Below are 17,664 nucleotides of genomic sequence, written 5' to 3'. Positions count from 1 at the left end.
TGTATATATACGCATGTAACTATACATATATATCAAATCTTCAAAAGCAGTTTTGTTTTGGGGCCGGCCCAGTGGCACAAGCGGTTAAGTGCGCGCGCTCCGCTGCGGCGGCCTGGGGTTCGCTGGTTCGGATCCCGGGCGCGCACCGACGCACTGCTTGGCAAGCCATGCTGTGGCGGCGTCCCATATAAAGTGGAGGAAGATGGGCACAGATGTTAGCCCAGGCCCGTCTTCCTCAGCAAAAAAAGAGGAGGATTGGCGGATGTTAGCACAGGGCTGATCTCCTCACAAAAAAAAAAAAAAAAAAAAGCAGTTTTGTTTCAAAAATATTCTCTTATCAAGTGTATGGAACTGTACAGATAATTGGTTATGGTATTATTTCATGGGTATAAATAATTTATTTTCTATGTGACTTTTTCTTTTTCCAATTTACTTTTACATTTTGGGAAATGTTCTTTCTGTGGCTTTTTTTTTTTAAAACTTGATCCATAGAAAACCCAGACCTATAATCTTATTGTTGTACATCAATGAAATTGCTTTAATTATAGAAAGAGGTTGATGTTCAGATAATTGTTTTCCTGTTTTCAAGGTTGTTACTAGGAAAGAGTTTAGAAAGAATGAAAGTTAACATGCTCATTAAATTCTTTCAAATACTGATGGTTCTTGATAAAACTTTTGGCAGGAGCTAGATTTTGGTCAATTAAAAGTGGTCAGTATTCTTCATTATTGATTTGAAGCAAGATCCACATGCTTCAGATGCTTGCAATTGATCTAGCAAAGTTAACATTCTTTTATCAAAATTAGCTAAGCTTGCTAAATTATTTACCTGACTTTACACATAATGCAAAGCCATTGTAATCTGCGTGCATACATAAGCATAATTTCAAGCCTCTTATGTAAAATAACGTGCATGAACTTTGTGGCTGCTATTTCCCTGCAGACCAAGGGCTTTTTCACTTATTTCCAAGTTCACAGCTTTGTTCCAGGCAGTTAAAGTTGTCAGAAGTGTGAATATAAGATAAGTGATGTGTTACTATGTGTATATATAATGTGTATGTTTTTATATGTATGTGTTTTTCTTGAATTGATATGCCAATTGATATAAATTTAAACTAATTATTTTTTAAATTTTTATTTATTTATTTATTTTTCCCCCCAAAGCCCCAGTAGATAGTTGTACATCATAGCTGCACATCCTTCTAGTTGCTGTATGTGGGACACGGCCTCAGCATGGCCAGAGAAGCGGTACGTCGGTGCGCGCCAGGGATCCGAACCCTGGCCGCCAGCAGTGGAGCGCGCGCACTTAACCGCTAAGCCACGGGGCCGGCCCTAAACTAATTATTTTTTACATGGATATTTCATGATATTGACTTGTAGTTTATAATCTTAATCTCACCACAGGAATTTTAATTCATATGGTTATTTATCAAATGTGCTTCCATATGTTTTAATAAAATATTTTTCCCTTTGTTCTTTCTTAGATCACTAATAAACCTTTTCAAACTTCTTCGTAGAAAGCTGAATTTTACACTAGCAAATTTTTTGATGCTTTTCTACTCTAACCTCCTTATTTTATATGCAAAGACACTAAGGTATTTTTCAGTCTTTTAAACATTAACCAGCCCCTCTCCTAAAATTTTTTTTTGACAAAGTATGTGGTAAAAATTATACTCACTTTTATAATCCTTTAAAAGTATTATAATATTGCCCTTGATACTCCCTAGTCATCAGAAAAAGTATTATTAAATATATCCATCTCAAAGATGAAGAGTGGGGGATTAATTTACTTCCTGTTATTGGCCAGAATAGAGAAGGCAGAACTCTAAGATCATGGTGCTCTTGTAGATCACTAAACCCACTTCCTGTTTCCCATATAAAATTATAATCTTGGGGCCGGCCTGGTGGCGTAGTGGTTAAGTTCGAGCACTCCACTTTGGCAGCCCGTGGTTCGCGGGTTCAGGTCCCGGGCACAGACCTACACACTATTCATCAAGCCATGCTGTGGTGGCATCCCACATACGAAAACAGAAGAAGATTGGCACAGATGTTAGCTCAGGGACAATCTTCCTCAGCAAAAAAAAAAAAAAATTACAGTCTTACTTGGAATATTTGTATGGGCATGAAGCTTGGGAAAAATCCTAACTGTAATCCATTATTATTATATTAATTATTATTAAGGTTTATTTAGAAGAAATGGAGTAAGGTAGTACACAATCATGTTTACAGACAAAATTAGTTTTACAGAGATGATATTGAAAATTTTTGTGGATATTTGAGGATATGAAATAGTCGAAACCTTAATCATTTTTGACATATGGGTAATACTGAAAGACTTTATTGGCTGTTTTGAATGATACAGAGGATTTTGTTACAAACAACAATCTCTTAGACTTAAAAAGTCTGAAATGTTTAACACTAAAAATTAAAACATTTTATAGTATAATGATTGCTTGTAAATTTAAAAATTAGAAGAATGTATATTGAGACTGTAGATTTCTAACATAGCCAAATTAGAAGTTGAATTAGTAATGCCATAATAAAGACACTAAAGAAAGGGCTTATTTTTGTAATACTAATTTGGTATGTACCTAACATTTTTATCTCACACTAGGACTTCTTAGTGTTGGTTAGGATATAATGCCTATGGCTTTTAACATAGACTCAAATTAACATTAGCTTAAATAACATAGATATTGATTTCTTTCTCCTGTAAAAGTCTGGAGACAGGCAGTTCAGGGCTGATACAGTAGCATTCCCCAGGGAGATTGTCTAGAGACCCAGGGTCCTTCTAACTTCTTGCTCTACCATCCCTTTTGGTGTTTGCTCTTTTTCCTGTAGTCCAAGATGGCTCATCATCACATCTGCATTCTAGCCAGCAAAAAGGGAAAAAGCAAAATGGTAAAACATGGCCCAAATAAGTCACATATGACTTCCACTTCTAACTGACTGGCCAGAATTTAATCACATGGTCACAGCTAGCTGCAAGAGAGGTTAGAAAACATAGTCTTTAATTCTGGATAATCGTATCCAGCCAAAATTCAGAGGTTCCATCACTATAGATAAGGAGGGTCTATTGGGGTCTGTGACTACCCTGAAGTTATTTATAAAAGTTTAGGTAAGTATTCATGAATGTGCACTTTTCTGGGGAAAGAGGCCATAGCTTTTATCAGCTTCGTAAAAGAGTAGGTGACCCAAGAAAAGTTAAGAGCACTTGAGATATTTCTAAAGTAACCTAAATGATTTATTTAATATAACATTTATTTTATTAGCTCCATTCCAATTGATTACAACCTGTACCGAAAATTCTGGTCACTTCAGGATTACTTTCGGAACCCTGTGCAGTGCTATGAGAAGATTTCATGGAAAACTTTTCTTAAGGTGAGTTGCCCGTCACAGACTACCAAAAGCCCAATATTTTACAGCTAGTGGCAGAGCCAAAACTTTGCTCTTGTCCAGCCTACTTTTCACTATGTGATTCTACCTCTTACATTTTTATACCTATTTCATAATACACAGAGGCTAAATTGTAAATTAATATTTACAGTTAACTGATTGATATAAACTGATTTTGTGAAGTACTTTATAAATGACTTGAGGATTTAAAAGTTAGTAATTGCAACCTTGGGTTTTTTTACATAATGAGAACCATCAACGTGAATTGATGAATTTTTGCAGAATACATTCTGTCTTTACTTTGCACAAAATTATTTTAGCTTTCCTGTTAGAAAAGGTGTCTGCAAACTATGGCCTTGAACCAAATCCAGAAACCGCCTACTGCCTGTTTTTGTAAACGAAGTTGTATTGGCATACAGTCATGCCCATTCATTTACGTATTATCTGTGGCTGTTTTTGTGCTATAATGGCAGACTTGAGTAGTTGCAACTAAGACCATATAGCCTAAAATATTTACTGTCTGACCCTTTACAGAAAAGGTTTGCTAACTCCTGTTTTATAAGAATTCTCTCTATTCTTTTTCTTGTCTACTTAAAGATCAGTCCTCCTTTTTTGTTGTAAACAAAACCCAAGGTTAATAGGTAGCTCTTAAAAGTAGCATGGTGTATGTTCTGTTATTTTTAACAATTTTTATTTTATATGCAATATATTTTTTGAGGGGGGAGGCCACCATCCAAATTCATATTAAGTGGTGAGTGAGAAATCATCTGGAATTGTCCCTCAACTGGATAGGACTTAACATCATTGTTTTATTTGGTCACAGTCTTTAGCACAAGAAATGTTTGAGAGTTTCCACAGCTGATTAAACAGCTAATTTCACTGGTAAATTTCTGTATACTCTGAAAACATTCCTTTCTCTGTTTACCCCTTACACAAACTGCATAAGAAATCACATTTCTTCATGAGTAGAGAATTTATTCCTACTTATTTTATAATACCATGAAATCTCATGCAAAATAGGTTTATTCTCATTTTGCTATCATAATTTTTCTTATTTAACGTGCCTTAGAATATGCATATATGGTTAACAGGGAATAAATTCTAGGTATTTTGATAGAGAAAAGCACTCAACAAATTTTTGGGCAACAATGCCAAATAAAACTAATGGAAATTTTTACTTTGCAGTATTCTGAAGAAGTTCTAGCTGTTTTTAAGAGTTATAAGTTAGATGATACTCAAGCCTCAAGGAAAAAACTGGAAGAACTGAAAACAGGAGGAGAGCATGTATACTTTGCAAAATTTTTAACAAGTGAAAAGGTATCGGTCTTTCTTTCTCACTAAGCATAATAAGAAATGGTCTTTTTTTTTTTTTTTTTCTATTTAGCCAATATCCTTTTTAAGTTAAGTTCAATACAAGTATTTCTTACTTTACTTTTGGTTAGAGCTGATAAATGTTAGTTTGAGAGGCCTATTTGTTCCTTGCACAAGTAAGACTAATTTGATTTCAAAGGTGAAAAAGTTGTTCTGCATTGTCTGTTTTGTAGACTTATTTTAGAATAAATGCAATTTAATTACTTTGAAGTGTATATATTTTGAAGCTCAGGTTAGGATTTCATTTGCATTTATGAAAATATTTTGTAATTAGTTTGCCATTTCAGTACAAATAAGGGGTTTAAAAATTTCCTGTTAATCTTATTTATACAGTTTAATAACTAAATTTTGTTCAGATATAATGCTAAGGGATATGTAAGTTTCTAGTCAAGATAGCACATTGAGTTTCTGTTTCAACTCACTCCCGTTGCTCCAAACACATAGCAATGACAGGTAAAATATAAAAAGAGAAAACCAAAAAGACAAAGCTGGGCTTCCAGAAAGAGGATAAATATCTTCATGGACCAGAAATGCCAAGCAGTGAGCAAAACTGAAGCCTTGAGCCTGCTGGACTCTATCAAGCAGGTGGTGGCACCCAGTAGTTTGGCTAGAAGTGACAGAGATCAGATATGTTCCATGTGGGACCAGTGACCAGAGCCAAATTCACTGCTTGAAACCAGGGAGTGGGGTGGAACTTAACCCACTTTTGAAAAGAAGCTAAGAAGAGTATTACCAGTCTTCTGCCAAGAGCTATGGTTTCACAGGAAGTTGTGGGTCTAGGGACAACAAAAACACAGCTTTGTGTCCATCTGCTTGCTCTGTGACCACATATGTGCTATCCCCAATATTCTCATAAAACTGCTGCTCCAAAAAGTCATCATAAGACTTTTTCCATACTTGGGCCCAGGGGCCCTAGTGGAAGAAAATGCAAAAGTACTAGACAGGAAAGGGTGTGTACAGAGAGAAAGAAGGGGAAGTAAACAGACATCCCAAAACAAAAGCCTCCCATTCAAAACTCTCTGATAAATTAAAATTCCAAAATCCATAAAGAAATCCAATGCTAAGAAAGATCACCAACAAAATCAACTATTCGGATATACATTTATTTATTTCAGAGCCACAGCCTAACCAAGACTTTAAAATACTTATGTTTTGGATAATCCAAGAGATAATTGTTGATAGAGCATCTTTTGAGAATGAGAAATTGTGAAACTGAAACCTTTCAGCAGCAATGAAATAGGACAGTTGAATATGACAACTAATTGGAAGATTGGAAATAAAAAATATAATCATTGAAACCAAAGAAGAGCACACAGAATTAAACTATAGATTGTACATAGATGATAAGAGAACTAGTGAATGGAAAATAGTGATGAGAAGTTCACCCAGAATACAGCACAAAGAGACAGATTCTTTTGTTAACATGGAAGAGCAGTTAAGAGCCATGGAGGATAAACTGAGAAATTCCAGCATATATCTAATAGGATTTCCAAAGTACAAAATAGAGGGAATGGTGGAGAAACTATATTGAAAAGAACTGAAGGAAGTCCCAAGTTCTCAGATTACACATGTGCTGCAACTGTCAAGCAAGGTAAAGAAAGATAAATCCAGACTTCTATGCATCATGCTGTAACTGCAGGGATAAAGAGAAAACGTTAAAAGCCACCAAAGAGGAAAAAAAGACAAATATAATGGAAAGAAGCAGCTATTTGACTGTTAGCAGATTTTTAACAGATATCAATAATAGATACCAGCAGACAGTGGAGAAATACTTAAGTGCTGAGGAAAAAGACGTAACTGTCAATCTAGAATTTCATAGCCAGCTAAATGTACTCAAGACCGTGGAGGAAATAGACATTTTTTATTCAAAGACCAGGAAAATAGACCACTCTAAGACCCTCATTTTGAAAAACTACTAAAGGATGGTCTTCAAGAGGAAGGAAATTGAACCCTTAAGAAAGGAATGGGATACAGAAAGCAATGGTGAGGACAGAATATTGAAAAATATAACAGTAAATTTACTGTTGACTAAAAACAAAAAAGTCATAATAACCAATTAAAAAGTATTTGGGGGGGTGTGGGCCGGCCCCATGGCGTAGCAGTTAAGTGCACACACTCTGCTGCTGGCAGCCTGGGTTTGGATCCTGGGTGTGCACCGACACACCGTTTGTCAGGCCATGCTGTGGCAGCATCCCACATAAAGTGGAGGAAGATTGGCTTAGATGTTAGCTCAAGGCCAGTCTTCCTCAGCAAAAAGAGGAGAATTGGCATGGATGTTAGCTCAGGGCTGATCTTGCTCACAAAAAAAAAAAAATTTTTTTAATATGGAATTTAAACTAGATGACAATAACAGTAAGGGAGGGGAAATCAGAGCTGTTTTAATGAGTAATTTAAGCATATACTACAGTCCTTGTAATCTTCAGGAGGAAGAAAAGAATACTGAATAACTTTAGACTTTATTATGTATATTAAAACGGAAACCACCAAAAGGAAGACAACTTGTAGCTCTCAAATGGCAAAGAGGTAAAAAGGGGACAGGACGAGGGGTGGGCCCAGTGACGTAACGGTTAAGTGCACGTGCTCCGCTTCAGCAGAATCGCAGGTTCAAATCCCGGGTGTGGACCAACGCACCACTTGTCAAGCCATGCTGTGGCAGCTTCCCATATAAAGTAGAGGAAGATTGGCATGGATGTTAGCCCAGGGCCAGTCTTCCTCAGCAAAAAGAGGAGGATTGGCAAAGGATGTTAGCTCAGGGCTGATCTTCCTCAAAAAAAAAAAAGGGACAAGAAGGCATATACTTTATAAATCCAACAGGTGGCAGGAAGGGAGGGAAAAAAGAAAAAAGGAGGGTAGAAATAAGTCCAAATATATTGGTAATAACCATGTAAACTGATTTAATTTACCTAATAAGACAGATTATCAGATTGGATTTTTTAAAGTCCAGCTATATTTATTAATTTAAATGAAGCAAACATATAAAACTCTTTGGTTGAATAAAGAAGTCAAAATTTTTATCTTACCCTATGTAGAAGGAGGAAAGAAAATCCCAAAGCTCTTCTTCTAGCTTAACAAAGAACCTTCTGAAAGAGATATACCTTTCAGAAAGCTGAGGTGTCAATTTAAATAATATTATCAGGGCAAAAAAGTTACCAAATATAGCAACTAGTAAGAGTTCTATACTTTTAGGAGTTACAAGTTATTACACTTCTCAGGATATGACAGCTATTTCAAAACTCTGGATGTCTTAAAAGACTTTTTTTGTACAAATGACATTTCCAAGGACATTTTAATAATAGCAGCAGGACTGTGCATTTTCAGAGAAATCTCCATATTGAAGTATAGAAGAAGCTATCAGTACAGTGAAAGAAGCTATCAATATAGTGATTCTGCCTTAAATTTTTCCTATTGTCTCTATATATTTGAGAGGTTGCCAGGGCTCAATTTTTATTTAGTGAAGGCAAAGACAGGTCTGTTCCTTTATGAAATGTATTACATCCTCGTCAGGAACAAATGAACAGAGAAGTAAGACCCTCCTGTTGACAAACAGGCAGCTAAACACTATTGTATAATTTTCTTTAGTTTCATCAGTTGTTTCATATGGGACTCCCTTTAAACCGATCTGAGAGGTTTTTGGACAACTCTGGAACACAGCTTGAGTTTTCCTTGTCTGTAGGCCAGAGATAGAGCCAGCCCTCCAGGTAGTTCCAGGACTTTACCATGAGGTTGCTATAGATTGTCACCGTGGTCTGAAATTTAAGTAGAAACTAGATCATTGGTCCCTGTGCTCCCCAGAGAAAAAGAAATTAATAGCAAAAAACCGTTAAATGGGTAGGGCTGACATTTTCTTATAGATCCAGGATGAAAGGCCTTACACTTTAAAAATCATATAGGCATTTAGCTGTTCTCAGAAAGATTGGAGTGCTGTTTTCTGCTGATGAACCTTGATGTAAATCAGTCATCAGGCTTTATGTCTTGACACCATCCGTCTGAGTCAACTGGTAGGGCTTCTCACAGCTGTGATTAGAATGATTGACAGACTTGATTTGGGCTTTGAAATAATCTAACACAACACTATCTAGCACGTCAGTGTTGGGCCTTTGTGTGGCGACTGAGGAAGTAACAAACTTTATTGGCCTACCATTATTATTTCCTAAGGAGAGAGACCAAATCTTCTGTTTACTGTAGATCTCATTGTCATATGAGCTATAGGCAGTGTGTTTAGCCACTTTAGTTGAATTATGTACAAACTCTTGGGTTAGTTTATTTTTCAGAATTCTAATTTGACATTTGACTATTTCTGCTGAGTCCAAGTTGTGTGAGCAGGGAAGGCATTGATGAATCTTTAGGGCTTTATGAACTTTGCAATTCATTTGAAGTCTTTTGCTGACACTCATGTCAGTTTTAGTGTATGGGTATGCTTCCATCCATCTGAAAAGGTAAATGCAATTACTAAAACCTTTTCATATGATTGACATTTTTTATGTGAATAAAATCAACCTGAAATGGTCCTCGAAGTGGGAGGCATGAGTTGCCCTCTTTATTGTGACACTTTTGTACTCTGTGGGCCTAACAAATAGGGCAGCTCTTTAAATATCATTGAGCATATTGAAAAATGTAAAGCATACTCATCATTCTTTATTATTTTTAGAATCCCCTCTGTGTGTGAGTGAAGCCATGGTTACCACAAGCAAGATAAGAGTAAATTCTTTGGTGCTACCACACAGCCATCTAGGAAAGACTAAAGACAGTGAGGGTGCGAAAGACACCCTGCCGATGTAAGCTCTAGATTTGGAGCCTAATTCTGAAGAAGGACAAAGTCTAAAAGAATTGGCAGAGGAGACTAGTTAATTGATAAGATAAATATAAGAGCAAAGATAGAATAAGAAATGGCCCAACATTGCTATGTTATTAGCTAGAGTAATCAAAATTATTAATAGTTATAGCAGAAGGACCATTAAAAATGTTGGCTCCTCTAGAAATGAGAGCTCTCATCATCTTTACAAGCACTACATACTAACAATTTGCACAAAAGCATAAAGAAGTCAGTATATTTATAAATGTTAATAGAACTTTGAAAAGAAAATGTTCTCTGATGAGGGCAATAATTACTGTCACCTGGACAGAACATATACAGAGCCAAGAACATTTTACTATCTTTGATAACAGACTGCATACCCAGAGACTTAATTTTGTTTCTCAGTTAATCAGATTCCCTCCTCTATGATATATAACTGCTTATTAACTTTAAATATACTTTAATACACGTTTTACTGTATCAAACAATATGTTTAATGACAGTATGCTTTAAAGTTTTAAAACTCTGGTTTTTAAAACAATTTTATCAAGTATGTTTAAAAGTGTACCTTAATTGATTTCATCATTTTAATTTGAGTATTATGAAGAACAAATGTGTTTGTAGTCAGAGAGACTTAGGCTAAAAACACATAGGAATTGAATAGTGGTTAGGTACTTTATTTTTTTCCATATCTGAATTTTAATTTCTTTAGAAGTTTCTTAAGGAAAACACAGATTATTGAAACTTTATCAGATAGCACAGCAGTATTCTGTAGAGTCACATAATTTGCAGTGTTGTCTGAGGTTTATGAAAACCAGTATATAGATATTGGCTAAATTATTTAAGCACAGTTTGATTTAGTTGTTCACCCATATTTATATTTAAATAATCCTGCATATTAGTAGAGGTAACAACAGAACCTATATTGTTTGAGAAGTTTTGTTTAATTTAGGCTTTTGAAGGCAGAAAAGAAGTCTTGCGTTTGCTAAAATAGTTTGTGTTTTACATTACTTAGGAGTATAAGGGTAAGAGATCATAATTTAAATTTTTGGTATATATTTTACTAAGAAATATTACAATTCTCTAAATCTCAGAAGTATTAGTACAGGAGGGTTTCTTAAAACCTTTCAATTTGTGACTGTACTTGTAAGTTACCTTTTTACTAAAGAAAAAGGGCTGAGACGCGACATCTCCTGCCTGGCAGTGGACGTATATTTTGTAACTCATCAGGGAAACTGAGATCCTTAAACTAAAATTAGATTTCCATTTTTTTAAGAACTTTTTTTTTTAAAGGAAATTTTAAAAAAAATTATTAGTACTATAAATAGGAATACTATTTAAATTGATAATTTAGTCTTTTTACAATTATTTATATATTCTTCTGAGAAACCAAATGTTTTATAATTCAATTGAATCAGACATATGGAAGGTACCTATTCCAGGGAGAAAACCATTTTACAGTTTAGTCCTCTAAACCCTAATTTAGCATCTAATTCATTTGTGAAAATTAAAAGTTTAAATCAGGCTAACTTAGTAAACATAATGACTCTGGAACCTGTATTTTCTCCCAGTTTTGAGAGAAAATGGATATACTCAAAGCATTTGGAGTTTTGGCTAGATTTCATAATTGTCTGAGGAGAGTTTTAACAGCTCTCCCAGGATTATATAAGAGCTTGGTGGTGCCTTTAAATAATTTAAGAAGGAACTCTAGTACACTTGAGAGATTTTATACTTTTCTAGAAATCTCTCAAGACACACAATTGATCAGAGTTTTGTACAATATACTCATTTCTTTTTTGAGAAATATGCAACTCCTGCAGCCATCCTACTTTTGCATTAGAAAGACTGCTGCCTGCTTCCCTACTCCCTGACACACAATTCAGTGGGCTTTCACAAAAAAAGAAAAAAAAATGAGTCTAACCCTCAGTCAACAGACAAAATTATTAATATTAAACTTGATAGATTATTTTTATCAGAAATTACTAGGCAAACTAGAGATTATACAGGAGCACTTTTATGCCAAGGAAAGGAAACATTCTAAACCAGCTCAGATAAGGCAAGTAGAAGCCTACTTCACTAAGGACTCAAGAGTAAAACATAGATTCACATTTATGCAGATGCTCTCGGCTTCCCACATGCTAGATTGTCATTGATATATTTGTCTTCCAGGGAGCAGTGTTTTTCTTTTAAATAGTTTTGCATCTTAGAATCTTACCCTTTCTTCACTTGCATTGCGTAGCTTAGCTTTGTAATTCCATTGGTTTGCATTAAGAAGGAAGAAAAATAGACCTAAGAAGCCTAACACTTGTATAGAAAAGAAAAGAACACAAGAAATTTAACAAATGAAATATGGAGCATATAATAATTGGTATCCACAGAGGATGCATACCTAAGATAAAACTGTTCAAAAAAGTTGAAATATTAGGATGGAAAGAGACGTTACAGGCAAGTACCAACAAAGTGAAAGCTACATCAATACCAAATAGAATTTAAGGCAAAAAGCAAAGTAAGATAAAGGATACTACATATTAAAGAAACAAGCTACCAAGACGATATCATGAGCTTACATGCACTTAACAATATATCCCAAAATATATTAAGCAGAAACTTGTAAAATTATGAGAAGTTGGCAGATCCATAATTATAGTGAGATATTTTTAAGTGCCTTCATCAAAAACTGATGGGTCGAGCAGACTAAAGATCAGTAAGTATATGGAAGATTTGAACAATAAAAATAATCTTGATTTACTGATGAATCAAGCAGACCAAGATTAATAAGTATATGGTAGATTTGAACAAAAAAGTAATAAGTTTGAGGTAGTATATATGGAAACCTGTATACAGCAAACAGGTATACATTCTTTTTCAGTACACATGGAACATTCACAAAATTTGACTATGTACTAGGTCATAAGAGAAGTCTCAGCAAATTTGAAAGATTTCATATCATGCAGAACACATTCTCTGGCCACAGTGAAATTATATTAGAACTATAAAAAGGATAGTTTAAAAAGAAGTAAATGAATGGAAACATGAAAAGCATTCCTTAGAAGTTCAAGAGGAAATCACGATGGAAATTCTAAATTTGTTATAAAGGTATTATATAGCAAAATTGTAAGTATTATATGTCAAATTTGGGTTACAAATAAACTGAAAGGTAAAGACAAAATTACAGCATTTAAGGCATTAATGAAAAATTTAAGAGTGACAGATGAATTGAGAATTCAATTCAAGAAACTAGAAGTACAGAATAAGCCTCAAGAAAGTAGAAGTAAATAATATAGCACAAATTAATGAAATAGAATAAAGAAACTATAGAACACACCAGTGAAATGAAAAGCTGTTTCTTTTAAAAGAAAAATTTTATAAAAACAATTTTTCTAAAAATTTTATAGAGCAGGCTTGACCAAGGAAAAAAGTGAAAAGTACCAATAAACAATATTAGCAATAAAAATGGGCCTAATTGAAAATACAGAGCTATTTAAAATATGTAAGAGAATATATTCTGAACAAATTCTGCTAATAAATTTTTAAATCGAATGAAATAGTAATTCTCTAGAAAAATTTAATTACCAAAATGGACTTACAAAGAAGTAGAAAACCTGAATAAACAAATAACTATCAAAGAAATAGTAATCAAAATGACATCAGGCCCAGATTTTTTTAGGCACATATTATCAGCACTTCAAGGAATAGATGATTCTTACTATAAATGAACATTTTCAGAGATTAGAAAAACAGAGACAGCAACCCAGGTCCTTATATGAGATTAGTGTTATTTTTAAATAAAATCCCAATAAGGACAGAACAAGAAAAATAGTGTATATATCAATCTCAGTTATGAATAGAGATGAAAAAAAATATTTTAAAAACTCACAATTGTAGTTATGTTTTTATTTTTATTTATTTATTTTTTTGGTCAGGAAGATTGGCCTGAGCTAACATCTGTTGCCAGTCTTCCTCCTCTTGCTGAGGAACATTGTCCCTGGGCTAACATCTGTGCCCGTCCTCTTCTATTTTGTATGTGGGATGCCGCCACAGCATAGCTTGATGAGCAGTGCATAGGTCCACGCCCAGGATCTGAACCCACGAACCCTGGGCCACTGAAGCGTGTGGACTTAACCACTATGCCACCGGGCTGGCCCCAAATGTAGTTATTTTTTAAAATAGAGACTAAATAGGATTTATCCTAGGAATATAAGTATGGTTCAACATCAGAAAGATTAATGTAATACCAAGTCAACAGATTAGTTTTTAAATAAAAACTGTATGATCGTCTCAGTTAGATGCCAAGAAAATTCTTTCAGTAAAATCTAATATTCATTAAAAAAACAGAAGTAGAAGGGAATTTTCTAAGATTAAGGGGGTTGATAAAAACTCTATGGCAAGCATCATACTTATGATCAAACTTTCAGAAGTATTCCCAGTAAATTCAAGAACAAGGCACGAATGTCTACTAAGCATATTTTTGTTCAACACTACAATAGAGCACCTAGCCATTTCAATGAGAGAAAACAAAAAAGGAATAAGAGTTATAAGTACGGGAGAGAGAAGACTGAACTGTCCCTGTTTGAAGGCTATATAATCATGTACAGAGAAATCCAGGAGAACCAACAAACTATTCGAATTAAGGTGGCTTCAGCAAGGTTACAAGAGAATCATCAGTAGTGTTCTTATATGTAACCAGTTACAAAATGTTATTCAAAATAGCAATGAAAACTAATACCTAGGAATAATCTTCATAGAGAAAATTATAAAACTGGAGAGGTGTGACTTCATTTATAGACAGGAAGACCCAGTGCCACTTCTCCCCAAATGTATCCATAAATTCAGTGTATTTTGAAGCAAATCCAAATCCAAACAGGTTTTTTGAGGGAACTTGAAAGTTGATCTTAATGTTTTTATGGAAAAGTGAAAAGCCAAGAGTAAGAAGAATTTGAAAAAGATGGGAACAATTGCCCTATCAGATATTAAGACCTGTATAGCTCTAGTATTTAAAACAGTGAGGTAATTATTAGTACAGGTATAAAGAATAAAAAAAAATAAAACTGGAACAATAGAAAGCACAAACTAGGAAAGTTTGATATACAAAAGAGGTTACATTACAAAGTAGTGAGGAAAAGATGGATTCTTCTTAGTGTTACTTAGACAACTCATTATCCATATGGAAAAAATAAAATTCAGTCCATAACTTAGTACATGTACAAGACTCAATTCCAGGTTAATTAAAAGTCTAAATGTGAAAAGCAAAACTTTTAAACATTTAGAAGAAAATATAAAATACATACATTGGAGTAGGGAAAGGTTTCCTGAGTCACAGCACAAATCATGAGGGAAAAGATCAATACATTTATTATTAAAATTTAAAAGTCTTGAATAATCAAAGATACCATATATAAAGTGAAAAGACAAGCCACAAACTAGGAGAAGATATTCACCACCTACGTAGCTGAAAAAGATTAGTATTCTGAATATTCCATTGATAAAAAGACAACCCAATGGAAAACTGGAAAGATTGTACAAACAGGTAACTTACAGATGTAGAAACCTAAATAGCTGATAAGCTTATAAAAGATGCTAAACATCTCTAGTAGCCAAAGAAATTAAAATGATGAGATAATCATTTCACCCTTATCAAATTGACGAAAATAAAAAAGCCTAACAATAAATGATATTGGCAAAGGTGTGGGAAAAGGAGAATTTTCATACACTTCTGATTCAATTAGAAATTGATACAGCCACTTTGCAAGGCAATTTTATAATAACTAGTGAAGTTAAAACTTTTGTTCCTAGATGTGGCCCCTAGAGAATCACACACACATGCACAAGGAAATATGTAAGAAGACTCATTGTAAATTATGTGTTTGTAAGTGAAAGTTTGGAAACAACCTAAGTGTTCACCAGCAGGAGACTGGGTGGTAAATTTATACAATAGAGTTCTTAAAGCACTGAAATGGATGAACTAGAGCAGGGGTCGGCAAATCTGGCTTACTGCCTATTTTTGTGAGTGAGTTTTATTGGAGCACAGCCATGTCCATTCCTTTACGTATTGTCTGCAGCTGCTTTTGAACTGCAACAGCAGAGAGAAGCAGTTGTGACGGAGACTGTACGATCCACAGAGCCTAAGTTAAGTTACTACCTGGCCCTTCACAGAAATTTGCCAACCCCTGAACTAGAGCTGTGTGTATTAAGTTGTGTAAATTTCGAACATAATATTGTGTGAAAACAGCTTATTGCAGAATGATATGTATAGCAGAGAGTTTGTAAACATGCAGAATACCTCAATATGTTATTTATAGACACCTACATATGTAGTAATAGTATAAAATATGCATTAGAATCCTAAACAACAAATACATGGTAGAGGGAGGGAGGGAGGAGGGGAGGAGGAGAGAGATAATAGAGGGGGCTTCAACAGTTTTGATAAGATTGTATTTCTTTAACAAATTTGGAACTAGTAAAAATGTTATGATTTGATATGTAACTGGATAGTGGGACATGAATGTTGTATTACTTAACTATACCTTTTTGAACATTTAAAATATTTCGTAATTTGAAAACTGGATAATTTGATCCCAGCTGACGTGTTAATAATGACCAATTAGTACGATTTTAATTAATGAGAATGCTCTAAATATTTTTATAGCACAAATTTTTAAAGTGTTTTATGTTAAAGTGATAGAAATGGAAGATTTCATACTTCAGTTTAATTTTAGCAGGAATATTATTTACATGTACAGTTTATTGATGGAAAGGCACATAAGGATAACTAAGAAGAATAGCATGAGATTTTTTAGGTTTAGAATAATAATCAGGAAGGCTGAGGCCTAAGCTAAGGCGTGCAGTAAAACCTAAGGACAACAGGGGGCCAGCCCCGTAGCTTAGCGGTTAAGTGCGCACGCTCCACTACTGGCGGCCTGGGTTCGGATCCCGGGCGTGCACCGACGCACCACTTGTCGGGCCATGCTGAGGCAGCGTCCCACATTCAGTAACTAGAAGGATGTGCACCTATGACATACAACTATCTACTGGGGCTTTGGGGAGAAAAAGGGAAAAAAAAAAAGAGGAGGATTGGCAATAGATGTTAGCTCAGAGCCGGTCTTCCTCAGCAAAAAGAGGAGGATTGGCATGGATGTTAGCTCAGGGCTGATCTTCCTCACCAAAAAAAAAAGGACAATAAAATGCCCTTTGTCATTTGAAACAAAGACAACAAAGAAAAATTTGACCCATTGCATGATATTAATGGTGTAATTTAAAAAATAACCAAAGAAAAGTAGAACTAGAAAATACATATTATGGAAGAAAATACAGTTGAGTGGGTCAGTTTTAGTCTCAGCTCTGTCACTAACTAGCTGGCTAACCTGACAGTCATTTTAGCTCCTCAGGGCCTAATTTTCTTTCTTTTTTTTTTTTTTTTGGTGAGGAAAATCAGCCCTGAGCTAACATCCATGCTAATCCTCCTCTTGTTGCTGAGGAAGACCGGCTCTGAGCTAACATCTATTGCCAATCCTCCTCCTTTTCTTTCCCCAAAGCCCCAGTAGATAATTGTGTCACAGTTGCACATCCTTCTAGTTGCTGTATGTGGGATGCGGCCTCAGCATGGCCGGAGAAGCGGTTCGTCGGTGCGCGCCCGGGATCCAAACCTGGGCCACCAGTAGTGGAGCACGCACACTTAACCGCTAAGTCACAGAGCCAGCCCAGGGCCTAATTTTCTTAAGTATAACGTTGAAGCAGTTAGTTTGAATGATCACACTAGTCCCTTCCCACCTCTGATTCAATGTCTTATTGACTCCTATTTTCAATCCATTGTTTCTATCAAAAAAAATTATCTTCCAACATAAAAAATAAATGTGGTAGAGGGGACTTAAAGCTCAAGGTAGATAAAGAGTTCCTAAACAGCGCCTAGCCACTTTAGTTCATCTGTTCAAGCCAGGAGTTCCTGTCTCTACTCCAGACTGATTAAACTATAGGGTCTTCAAACAGGCCAGTCTCTTACTTGGCTCAGAGTCTTTGTACCTACTGTTTCTTTGTTCCCACATACTCCCCAACTTTAGGTTTGCTCCTGTAGTTTATAGTTGTTGCTTTTTCCAGGAAGTCTTCCTAGA

General features: G+C 35.0%; 1 protein-coding gene across 3 annotated transcripts in view; it reads left to right on the top strand.

The window, feature by feature from the left end:
* Positions 1–17,664, top strand: part of THOC1 (THO complex subunit 1) — a 54,825-nt gene that overhangs the window by 21,436 nt on the left and 15,725 nt on the right. For all 3 annotated transcript variants that reach the window (XM_087439018.1, XM_004421033.3, XM_087439019.1), the window contains exons 10-11: positions 3,270–3,378; positions 4,579–4,710. In XM_087439018.1, the coding sequence (XP_087295144.1) occupies positions 3,270–3,378; positions 4,579–4,710 (241 nt within the window). The remainder of the gene's footprint in view (positions 1–3,269; positions 3,379–4,578; positions 4,711–17,664) is intronic.

The sequence above is a fragment of the Ceratotherium simum genome, chromosome 14 (assembly GCF_057802395.1).
Source record: "Ceratotherium simum simum isolate JZ-2026a chromosome 14, ASM5780239v1, whole genome shotgun sequence".
Lineage (NCBI taxonomy): Eukaryota > Metazoa > Chordata > Mammalia > Perissodactyla > Rhinocerotidae > Ceratotherium > Ceratotherium simum.
This window is presented reverse-complemented; position numbering and strand designations above follow the sequence as displayed.